Source organism: Pelophylax lessonae (genome assembly GCF_965119305.1).
Source record: "Pelophylax lessonae genome assembly, chromosome: 7".
Taxonomy (NCBI): Eukaryota; Metazoa; Chordata; class Amphibia; order Anura; family Ranidae; genus Pelophylax; species Pelophylax lessonae.
The window spans coordinates 278,450,151-278,462,177 of record NC_138774.1 but is presented as its reverse complement, the minus strand read 5'-3'; the positions used below and the strand labels follow the sequence as shown (position 1 = coordinate 278,462,177).

Sequence of the window (12,027 nt, the reverse complement as noted above, 5' to 3'; positions counted from 1 at the left end):
GCAATGCGCGCTCCGGGGGCCATCCCCGATCTAGGTAAAGAGCCAATGAAATTGGCTTTTTACCCCGTGACCGGCTGTCAATCACAGCCGGTCACAGAATGTCAACAGAGAACACGGTAACTAGCTGTTACCGTGTTCTCCTCCTCACACACTGATCCTGTGTGAGGAGGAGATTGCGGTAACAGCTAGTTACTGATTACAGTGCACCCCAAAACACACCGATTGCCCCCCCCCCCCCAATAAAGAGGACCTGTCACCAACCCATCAGGGTACCCGGGTACTCCGATGACAGGTGCCCGGCTTCTCCGAGTACCTGTCTGCAGCCCATCAGAGTACCCGAGTACCTGTCTGCAGCCCATCAGAGTACCCGAGTACCTGTCTGCAGCCCATCAGAGTACCCGAGTACCTGTCTGCAGCCCATCAGAGTACCCGAGTACCTGTCTGCAGCCCATCAGAGTACCCGAGTACCTGTCTGCAGCCCATCAGAGTACCCGAGTACCTGTCTGCAGCCCATCAGAGTACCCGAGTACCTGTCTGCAGCCCATTCCTCCTAGATTATGTGTTGGGGTGTTTGCTTTCCAAAATGGGGTCACTTTATGGGGGTTTCCATTGTCCTGGGGTTCCAGGGGCTTCAAAAGTGTGAAAAGTGTGGTTGTAATGAAATTATGTGTCATTTATGCTCCTAGAACACCTGACGGTGCTCCTTGGATGTTGGGCCTCTGTATGTGGTTATGCTGTGACTAAGTCCCACATATGTGGTATCGCTATACTCAGGAGGAATAGTAGAATGCATTTTGTGGTGTCATTTTTGCTATGTACATGCTATGTGTTCGAAATATCTTATAAATTGACAACTTTGTGTAAAAAAAAAAAAAAAAAAATGCGTTTTCATTTTCTTTCCACATTTTCCAAAAACTTGTGGGAAAAAAATGACATGTTCAAAAGACTCATTATGCCTCATAGAATATACAATGAGGTGTTTGCTTTCCAAAATTGGGTCATTTTGTGGTTAATTCCATGGTCCTGGACACCTGGTGCTCCAGGGCCTTCAAAAGTGTGATAGGTCGTTAGTAAACGATATGTGTAATTAATGCTCCTAGAACACCCAACGGTGCTCCTTGCATGTTGGGCCTCTGTATGTGGCCAGGCTGTGTAAAAGTCTCACACATGTGGTATCCCCATACTCAGGAGGAGCAGCAGAATGTATTTTGGGGTGTAATTGCAAGTATGCATATACTGTGTGTGAGAAATAACTTGTTATAACAATTTTGTGTAAAAAAAATACATTTCTTAATTTTCCCAAGAATTGTGGGAAAAAATTACAACTTCAAAAAAAATCACCATGCCTCTTACTAAATACCCTGGAATGTATACTTTCCAAAAAGGGGTAATTTGGGCGGGTTTTGTACTGTCCTGACATTTCAGGACCTCAAGAAATTATAGGCCGTCGGTACATCAGGTGTGATCAATTTTCAATGATTGGCACCATAGCTTGTAGACACTAACTTTCACATAGACTAAATAACCACTAATTTGGGTTATTTTTACCAAAGATATGTAGAAGTATACATTTTGGCCCAAATTTATGAAAAAAAATTACTTATTTTCAAAATTTTATAATAGAAACTAAAACCAAAATGTGTTTTTTTCAAAAATTTCGCACTTTTCTCACTTATAATCGCAAAAAATAAAAACCTAGTGGTGATTAAATACTACCAAAAGAAAGCTCTATTTGTGTAAAAAAAAAATGATAAAAAAGTTGATTGGGTACAGCATTGCATGACTGAGTAATTATCATTCAAAGTGTGAGAGCGCTGAAAGCTGAAAACTGGTCTGGGCAGGAAGGTGGTGTAACTGCTCTGTATGGAAGTGGTTAAGGGCCTGTTCACACCACATGCAGTGCTTTTTTTTCTGAATCTAAGGAATGGAAAGTAGGTTATATGGGTTCCAAGGTCATAGTTCATACCAGTACAGTGCGTTGCAGTGCTTTTCTGTTCAAGAAACTTGTGCACAATTAGCCTGGTGTTTTTTTTTTCCAAATGATTAGTGCCGCCAGCTAAAGCCAGCGACACTAATCATTGTGTTCTGCCAGCGGGGAAGGCTCCCTGCAGCACTGCAGGAGGGATTCCCTCATCAGCACTATGTTGTTTGGGGAATGAAGCAAGTTTCTTACCTTCCACTTATGGTGGAGTGAAAGAAAATGTCATTATCTATTGCCTGCCTTAAGCTGGCCATACATTATACAGTTTTCTTATTTCATTTCCTTTAGATTTAGACAAAGTGATTATATATATATATATATATATATATATATATATATATATATATATATATATATATATATATATATATATATATATATATAATAATTAAAAGGGGTACCTTCATCCTAATTAAGTTGATGAAGAAGGGGGGAACTAATACCACAATGTCAAGGAAGAGGAGAAGAAAAAAAAGAAATGGAGGAGGGAGGTGTTTGGTTGGCAGAGGAAGGGAAAGGGAAGGAGGGGGGGGGGGGGGGGTAGAGGGAAAAAAGAAAAAAAAGGGAATTGGAAGGGAAGATCATCACTAAAAACAATAAGAAGGTGATGCCTCCAAAAAGATCAGATCGTGCCTAAATTGAACAACATAAGAATAGTCTATATTGAGTGCATGATTAACATAGGGGGGAAGAGGAGATCTTTGTCAAGTCGAATTTCAAAACCATTTCCAGTATGCACGTTTTACATTTTTTTTGGCATCCCCATGAGGACCCCTTGTGGTTCTTACTACTTTTCAGGGTGAACCTTTCCTCATTATTGCATATATACAATGCAATACAAAAACTAATATTATTGTATTTTTTTTTGACTGTTCTTATATTCTTGCAGGATGATTTTTTAATTTCTATGCCCCTGAAGAAGCAGTGATTAACTGCGAAACATGTTGGGCAGGGACAGACTGTAGTCATCTGGTAGCTGCTTTTTGTGAAGTGATGTATTGCACATGATGATGTTGTAATCGCGATTAGAACCATATATATACATTTTACTATTGTACTATATTTGTGTATTAAGGCAATTTTTTATGATAGAAATATACTCCAGTTCTTATGGTACCCACATAATCCCCCCGTCTCACAGTCTTGCTTCTTAATCTTGTTTTTCTCCCTCCCCCTTTTTTTTTTTCTTTTTCCCTCTCCCCCCTCCTTCACTTTGCCTTCCCCTACAAACCAAACCCCTCCCCTCATCCTTTTTTCTTTCTTCTCTCCTTCCTTGATCTTTTTTCTTTCTTCTCTCCTTCCCTGACATTGGGGTATAAGTTCCCCCCTTCTCAATTTCCTTTAGATTTACCTTAAAATATCAGCACGAGGGCCTGCCTAATTGCATAAAAATTGTAAGTGTTCGTGTCTGACCTCATATTATATGGGTATGGTAAATCTAAAGGAAAATTGTACAAGAAAATGGTATAATATATGGCCAGCCTTAGACACATGCCCTTGGAACAAGTATGCCCACTGGAAGATTAACCCCGCACCTCTTGTCCTGGAGACAACTCTAAAACGTTATATCTATCACTTTCTGTCTCTGACAATGTTCACCAGGACAAATAGAGAAAATCCCCTGTTACTTGTAGAGGAACTTGTTACATTCATAGTTTGTGAGGTTTAAAAAAAGACATCAGTCCATCCAGTTCAACCTATGATGTGTGTGTGTTTGCTGTTAACCGTACATTGTATACCCCTGTATGTTGTACATTGTATACCCCTGTATGTTCTGGTCTTTAACCACTTGCCAACCGCGGCACGACTATATACGGCGGCGGTCAGCCCCTCCTGGGCAAAGTGACGTACCGGTACGTCACTCACCCATGAGCCTCTAGGGGGCGAGCGCGTGCCGCCGGAGGCGCGCTCCCGCCCCCCGCTCATTCCCCGACATCGCCGCGCGAGTGACCGGCGGCTCCAATGCTCGCCGGCCACTTGCGATCTGCCACTGGAGAGGGAGAAAGGCAGGCAACTGATGAAAACAAAGCCGTCTGTCATTCTCCCTGATGTAACTGCAGAGACTCTACGATCCTGCTATGGAGGAGGATCGTATGTCTCTGTGGATAAATCACAAGCCACGCCGCCCCCTACAGTTAGCATCAAACCCCTAGGGATACATTTAACTCACTGATCACCAATAAAGTGAACCCCTGCCAGTGTCAAGTTTACAGTAACAGAGCATATGTATAGCACTGATTACTGTAGTAATGTCACTGGTACCCCCAAAAGTGTCAGGAATGTCAGTCAAGGGACCGATCTGTCCGCCGCAATGTCGCAGTCCCGCAAAAAAAAAAAAAAAAAAACACACTGCAGATCGCCGCCATTACTAGTTAAAAAAAAACAAACAATAAAAATGACATAAATCTTTGCCGTAGTTAACGCAATAACTTTTGCGCAAACCAATCAAAATACGCTTATTGCGATTATTTTTACCAAAAATATGTAGCAGAAAACTAAATTGGCCTAAAATGATAAAAAATTTTGGTTTACATTTTTTTGGGGGAATTTCATATAAAAAAAAATATGAAAATTTTTTCAAAATTGTCACTTTTTTTGTTTATAGCGCAAAAAAAAAAAAAAATTGCACAGGTGATCAAATACCACCAAAAGAAAGCTCTGTTTGTGGGGGTAAAAAGAAGTCAATTTCATTTGGGTACAGCGTCGCACGACCACGCAATTGTCCGTTAAAAGTCACGCAGTGCCAAATCGCAAAAAAGGCCCTGGTCTTTGAGCAGCCAAATCCTCCGGGGCTTAAGTGGTTAAGGTGCCCATCTTATAGTTTTTTGAAACTATTGATGCTCCTTGCTGATACGACTGCTTGCGGAAGAGAACTTGAACTTGTCACTGTCATCAATTTGTAATGTAAAGATTCCCCTCAAACCCCTACATTTTGCTCAAAACTAACTAATTAAGCATCCAGTCATTTCTTCTCCTTGCACCACATCAGACCCTGTTGCTCAGTAGCAGCACTTTAGAAGTCCCATGCAGTTCACCTTGTCGCCCGTGGAGAAATATGTTGGCAAGATGGTTTTATAGCCGACACAGCTGCCTGGCACAGCACCCTGCGAGTCATCTTGTGCCAGCATGACGTCTGTCAAAGGATACACTAATCAAGTCTCCTTCCTTTAGGTAGCTCCTCATTGCCAACTCGTCCTCTGCTGACCTTCTCCTCTGTAAGAGAACACAAGACATGGGGGATCGGTGGACTGTATAATAATAATGCAGAGTCACAGTGTGCCAGGGAAGCTCTCCAGAGACAAAAAACTTGTGTCGTGTAAAAGCCAGAGCTAGGGAACTGCCAAAGAATGTCATACGGAGCACACAGGGGAGTAGAATCTGCTGTACATACATTACTCGTTAAGGGGAAAAAAACAAATGCAACAATTGACTTTGCTTACATATATCTGCGTATTAATTTTTTCAGAAACTCATTAAAGTTTTTGCTTTTAAACTAAAAAACAAATTAAAGTTTTTCATTTTTTTTTCAAGAGACCCACAGGTAAAAGTTTAGTAATAAGTTACAGGCTGCTTACCTATGTATCCTTATTGTTTTTTGTGCCGTTAGGAAAAACCTACTATCTACATTATATTGCTGCCTACTATAACACAAAAGACCTGCTTGCTACATGCAGATTGTGTTTAGGTCACATTAATGGCGAACCTTGGCACCTCCAGATAATTTGGAACTACATTTCCCATGATGCTCACCTACACTGCAGCGTGCATGAGCATTATGGGAAATGTAGTTCCAAGACATCTGGGGTGACAAGGTTCACCATCACTGGTTTAGGACAATTCAAACTATTGACTGTGCTATTTAGGAGGTAAGCATGCAACGGAACTGAAGCCCACACTGTGCTTGTGGGCTTCCGTCAGTATACGGCAGTGATGGCGAACCTTGGCACCCCAGAGGTTTTGGAACTACATTTCCCATGATGCTCGACTACACTGCAGAGTGAATGAGCATCATGGGAAATGTAGTTCCAAAACATCTGGGGTGCCAAGGTTCAACATCACTGGTATACGGCTTCCCCCAGTCTTGAACATAGATATCAGATATTCTAGCTGCCCCCATACAAAACTAGACGGAGCTTAGCTTGTAGTGAACTGGAATATTTGAACAAACTCACACCAAATATATACAAGACGGAAACCCCCCTCCTGATTAGATTACCCCACCAGGTCAGGTGCCTGATTACATTATCATATGCAGATGAAATTGTATACAGAACTATAACTAACCTGAATTATCTAAACAACAACCAACACAAACAGTATTCTACTTTTCTACCAGTAGCTAATAGATGACAATGATTCAATCAACCTGAGCCAATTAACTAGCAGACTGCCGTCCTTGAGCTCATGAAGTACAATACACATCATCATAAGTGTAAACACAGAACCCACAGTAGATAATAGGTGAGTAAATCAGCATATACAACCATGTGTGGAAGACAGGTGGTTGAGCTGAAGATATTAGCATCTGCTATGAGTCTGACTGTGTGAAGCAGTCTTCAAATAGGACAGTAATATTTATCAACCATATATCTCAAGAAACATATGAAGTAACCCAGCCCATATTCTCAGTATCCATTAAGTACCTGTCCATCATTTCCTTGGTCACCCTGTGTCCCTAAGGCCCCTTTCACACCAACGGTTAGATTTCAGCTGCGGAAAGAGGAACTTGTATACTGCAGCTAAATGCAGACAATGCATCCCTATGACCCCGTTCACACACTGCGTTTAGCAACGTTTTCATAACATACGGTTTTGTGCATTTAGGAAAAATAAAGTTTACAGTGTCCAGGAGCGATGTACCACTGCCATCTCTACATAAACACAGGTAATCGCAGTACAAAGAAAAAGTGAACAGTTGCTATACAAAAGGCAATAATTTACTACCGCAGCTAAACGCAGCTACATGTAAACCACGTAAGCGCACATAATCGCAATGTACAAATGTGAGTAATCTTTGTGCCAGGAGTGGTGGAATTTCAAAATAACAAAACATGCTTTTACCAACGGCACAACAACCGCCCGTGTGAAAGGGGCCTAATAGACACAGGGTGACTTACACATAAGAGGGGCCTATTGGGCTGAGAGAGGGATTTCCCAACCTCTCTAAGGTAAGCTGGGTTCCATGGGCCCCCCCAACCAAAGTGACTCCCCGTCACAAAGCATATTTTCTCGAATTCAATGAAGGCAATAGAAAAAGCTTCTGGAAATTAAAAGTGCTGGAGTCTTACAACTTAAAGCCTTAGTGTAACTAAAATAATCAGAAAACTACTTATTTCCTGAATAAACTAATAAGTGGTTCTATAAGGGAGCCAGGTAATGTTATGTATCCCTAGGGACTTCACTGAGATGTGAACTCACACTTAATGCAAAAGGCCGGACGGCTGTTTGTAAATTTATGCCCTAACATCCGGTTAATATCTGGTGCGCTACAAATGCTGACTTTTCACATTTTGAATAGCAAGATTAAGCTGGTTTTGGTTTGGTGGAAGAGGGTGGGGTATGGGGGAAAGGGTAGGGCAATTTCTCTGTTATATTTAAATGGTCTATGTCTAGTTTATACAATTTTGTTCAAATTCAATGTGAAATAATAAAAATAATAATTTTTCAAAAAAAAAAAAAAAACAGAAAGAAACTGCACAAGGGACATAACTTACAGTCAAAGCAGGATGTATCCCTTGTGCTGACTCTGGTTTTGTTAGTAGAAATCCTACATCTCCTCCCACCACTGCATTAATATTCCAGTGGGGCGGGCATTAAATGGTTTGTAAAGTCAGAAGGTTTTTTTTAATCTTAACCACTTAAGCCCCGGAAGATTTTACCCCCTTCCTGACCAGGGCCTATTTTGCGATTCGGCAAAAAAAAAAAAAAATCTCAAAAAGCGTATTTTGATTGGTTTGCCCAAAAATTATTGCGTTTACTAACAAAGGGAAAGATTTGTCATTTTTGTTGTTTTTTTTTTTTTAACGCGTAATATCGGCGATCTGCGATTTTTTTTGCGGGACTGCGACATTGGGGCAGACAGATCGGACCCTTGACTGACATTTTTGGGGTTACCAGTGACATTACTACCCGTGTTTCCCCGAAAATAGGACCGGGTCTTATATTCATTTTGGCTACAAAAAACGCACTAGGGCTTATTTTCAGGGGATTTTCAGTCTTATTTATTTACGGCATATACAATAATTTACATTTATTCAAAAACAGTCATGCCACCATGACAATCTTAAAGTGGTTGTAACCCTAACAAAAAAAAAAAAAACCTGATTCTTTAAGGCACAGGTGTCAAACACAAGGCCCGTGGGCCGAATCCGGCCCTCCAGGCCATTTTATGTGGCCCTCGCAACTCTCCTGCAGCTGCAGGAGAGCTCCAGTCCTCCTCCAGATCTTATACTTTCCAGCAATGCCTCCAGCTTTTTCCCAGCAGCACCACAAGCTAAGGGAAGTGCACTGTAATGTAAGGGAGGGTGGGGGACTCAACTTTTGATGGTGGAGAGGCTCTTGACGTCTTATGTAAGGGTAGGGGATGCTCTTGACATCTAGTCTTACAGATACAACCGGCCCTTTTGAGGGCAATCATAATGCTGATGCGGCCCGCGATTAAATTTGAGTTTGACACCCCTGCTTTAAGGCATGATAGACAGCACAGTGCTTGTATTGTGTCATTTACCCCTATCTTGGTTCTAAAAAACCTGGAATAAAACAAACTGTTTTTAAAAAGTTCCTGCGTCCCCTGTCTTCTCAGGAGTCAGCATTAGGACATTCAGTAATCCCAAAAATAAACCTTGATTAAAGAAATTATAAAATGATATAATCAGTTTTGTAAAAAGATTATAGTGTGCGCACTGTGCAGTGTGTCTCTTTTTGTAACTTTATAGTAGAAAAACTGAATTTTTGTAACATCTTACCTGTAAAATTCCTTTCTCTGAGTCCTCCGACAGTCGCCGCCGCCTCTAAGTCATCACTGTTGGGTATTGACTTCCGCTCCATAGGAATAGCTAGGCATATAGACTTAGTCAAAAGACAAAAGGCATTAGCATATACACACCCATCTGGTCAATACCCCCTGCAGTGACCACTCCCAACTCAGTTTGGTAGCATAGCAGTAGGTAACAAGAACCCCAAAAGAGGGACGGGGGCGGCGACTGTCGGAGGACTCAGAGAAAGGAATTTTACAGGTAAGATCTTACAAAAATTCAGTTTTCTCTTACGTCCTCCGACAGTCACCGCCGCCTGTAAGTCATCACTGTTGGGATGTCCCAAAGCAGTATAGACATGACGGGTGGGAGACGCAACCGTAGAAAAGGCAACGCAGTACCCACATCAGAGAAAGGAATCTTACATGCACCGTAAGAGAACCAACTGGGCAACAGAAAAAAACAATGCTCAACAGGAGCAACAGCCCAGGAAAGCAAATGCCAACAGCCAGGGACCCAGAAAAAAAACACAAGGGTCCTTTATGGCACAGCTGCACTGAGAACCTTGCGGCCAAAAGGAGGCATCAGCTGATGCCAGAACGTCTACTTTGTAGAATTTTGAAAAAGTGTGCACCGACGACGAAGTCGCAGCCTTGCACACCTGGGCCACCGAGGCCCTATGCCAACAGGCCCAGGACGTACTCACAGATCTGGTAGAGTGCACCTTAACAGGGAAGGGTGGAACCCGTTCCTTCAAAGCATAAGCCTGTTCAATGGTCTGTCTGATCCATTTGGCAATAGTCGATGCGGATGTAGCCATGCCCTTCCGAGGTCCCTCAGGAAGGACAAAGAGGGAATCCGTTTTACGAAAAGATTCCGTAGACAGGTAAACCCTGATCGCCCTGACAACATCCAAGGAATGCAGAGCAACCTCCTTAAGATGCTTAGGCTTCGTACAAAGCGTAGGCAGAACAATGTCCTCATTAATGTGGAACTCAGAGACCACCTTAGGAATAAAGGAGGGCTGTGGACGCAAAACCACCTTATCCCGGTGAATCACCAAGTATGGAGAACGGTAAGATAACGCTGCCAGTTCCGACACTCTGCGAGCCGAAGTAATCGCCACCAAAAAGGCAACCTTCTTAGACAGCAGAGGCAACGAGATATCCCGAATGTTTTCAAAGGGAGCACGCTGTAACACGGACAGAACTAAGTTCAAGTCCCACGGAGGTAAGGGCTCCTTCCTGGGAGGAGCCAAATGTCGCACACCTTGAACAAAGGTGAGAACCAGAGAATGAGACGCCACAGGGCGTTGGAAAAGAATCGCCAGGGCGGACACATGGCCCTTGATCGTGTACAGCGCCAGGCGCTGGTCCACTCCCACCTGGAAAAAAGCTAACACTCTCGACACCGAGTACGAGCGAGGGGAGAACCCCCTGGACTCGCACCAGGTGAAGTAAGCCTTCCAGGTACGGTAATAGATCTTTCCAGAGGAGGACTTCCTAGCCTTGACAAGGGTAGGAATGACCTCAGAGGAGAGACCCCTGTCCTTCAGGACCTGGGTCTCAACAGCCAGGCCGTTAAAGCCAACGACTAAAGCAGGATGGAAGATCGGACCCTGGGAAGGAGATCTTCCCGCATGGGCAGCCGCCACGGAGGCGCCACTGCCAGAGGAACAACGTCGGCGTACCAGGACCGGCGTGGCCAGTCCGGAGCCACCAGAATCACCAGGTGCGGTTCCGAGGCTAGCCTGCGGAGGAACCTGGATTGCAACTGAATCGGAGGAAAGGCATACATCAGACGATACTGATGCCAAGGGGCCACCAATGCATCCGAGGCGACTGCCAGAGGATCGCGTGTTCTTGCCACGAACCTTTCCACCTTTTGGTTTAGTCGAGATGCGAACAGATCCACGTCCGGGGATCCCCACCTCACACACAGCATTTGGAAAACCTCCAGGTGCAGGGACCATTCCCCCTGGTCCAGGGTCTGGCGGCTCAGATAGTCGGCCTGCCAATTCTCCACACCCGGAATGTTAACTGCCGAGATCGCCGGGACATGAGTCTCGGCCCACGATAGAATGCCGGTCACCTCCCGGGCCGCACGAGCACTCCTGGTGCCCCTTGGTGGTTGATGTAAGCCACCGCGGTAGCATTGTCCATCTGTACTCGGACAGGAAGGCCCTGAAGACGGTCCAACCACTGGAAAACAGTTTTATCGCCCGCAATTCCAGCACATTTAACGGGAGGGAGGATTCCTCCTCCGACCAAGTGCCCTGGGCAGACATGTTGCCCAGGACGCCACCCCAGCCCGACAAGCTGGCATCCGTGGTAATCACCGTCCACACCAACGGACGGAAGGACTTGCCTTCCGCCACCGACGGGGACTGGAGCCACCACAGAAGAGCCAATCTGGTCTGACGACTCAAGGAGACACTCAGATCCAGGGACTGAGGTAGTCTGTCCCACCTGGCCAGGATCTCCGTCTGGAGAGCCCGCGTGTGAAACTGAGCAAATTGCCTCGAAGGCCGACACCATCAATCCCAGAGACCTCATACAGGTCCTGAGTGACGAGGACGGGTTGTCCCTGAGGGACCTGATCTCGTCCTGCAAGGTCCGGAGCTTGTCCTCCGGCAAGAACACCTTTGCCTGAGCAGAGTCCAGAATCATTCCCAGATAGGGAAGACCAAGCGATGGAGACAACGTTGATTTCTGAACGTTGATGGTCCATCCGAACTCCTGGCGTGTCTGTACCGTTGTGGACAGATCGCACACTAGGTCCTGGCTGGCACGTGCCCTCAGAAGGAGATCGTCCAGGTACCCCAAGACAGCAATGCCCTGTGCCCTCAGTAGGCCCAGAACCGGCGCCAGCACCTTGGTGAAAACCCTGGGTGCCGAAGCGAGACCGAAAGGTAACGCCACAAACTGGTAGTGGTCCTCTGCGACAGCAAACCGAAGGTACCGCTGATGACATTCGAAAATGGGGATGTGCAGATACGCATCCTTCAGATCTATCGACGCCAGGGATTCTCCTGGACTCAAGGAGGCCACCACCGAACGGAGAGACTCCATA

At 44.6% G+C, this 12,027-nt stretch overlaps 1 protein-coding gene across 1 annotated transcript in view; it reads right to left on the bottom strand.

The window, feature by feature from the left end:
- Positions 1–12,027, bottom strand: part of EXOSC2 (exosome component 2) — a 78,105-nt gene that overhangs the window by 23,371 nt on the left and 42,707 nt on the right. The window contains exon 5 of the mRNA XM_082263101.1: positions 5,129–5,194. Within this exon, the coding sequence (XP_082119227.1) occupies positions 5,129–5,194 (66 nt within the window). The remainder of the gene's footprint in view (positions 1–5,128; positions 5,195–12,027) is intronic.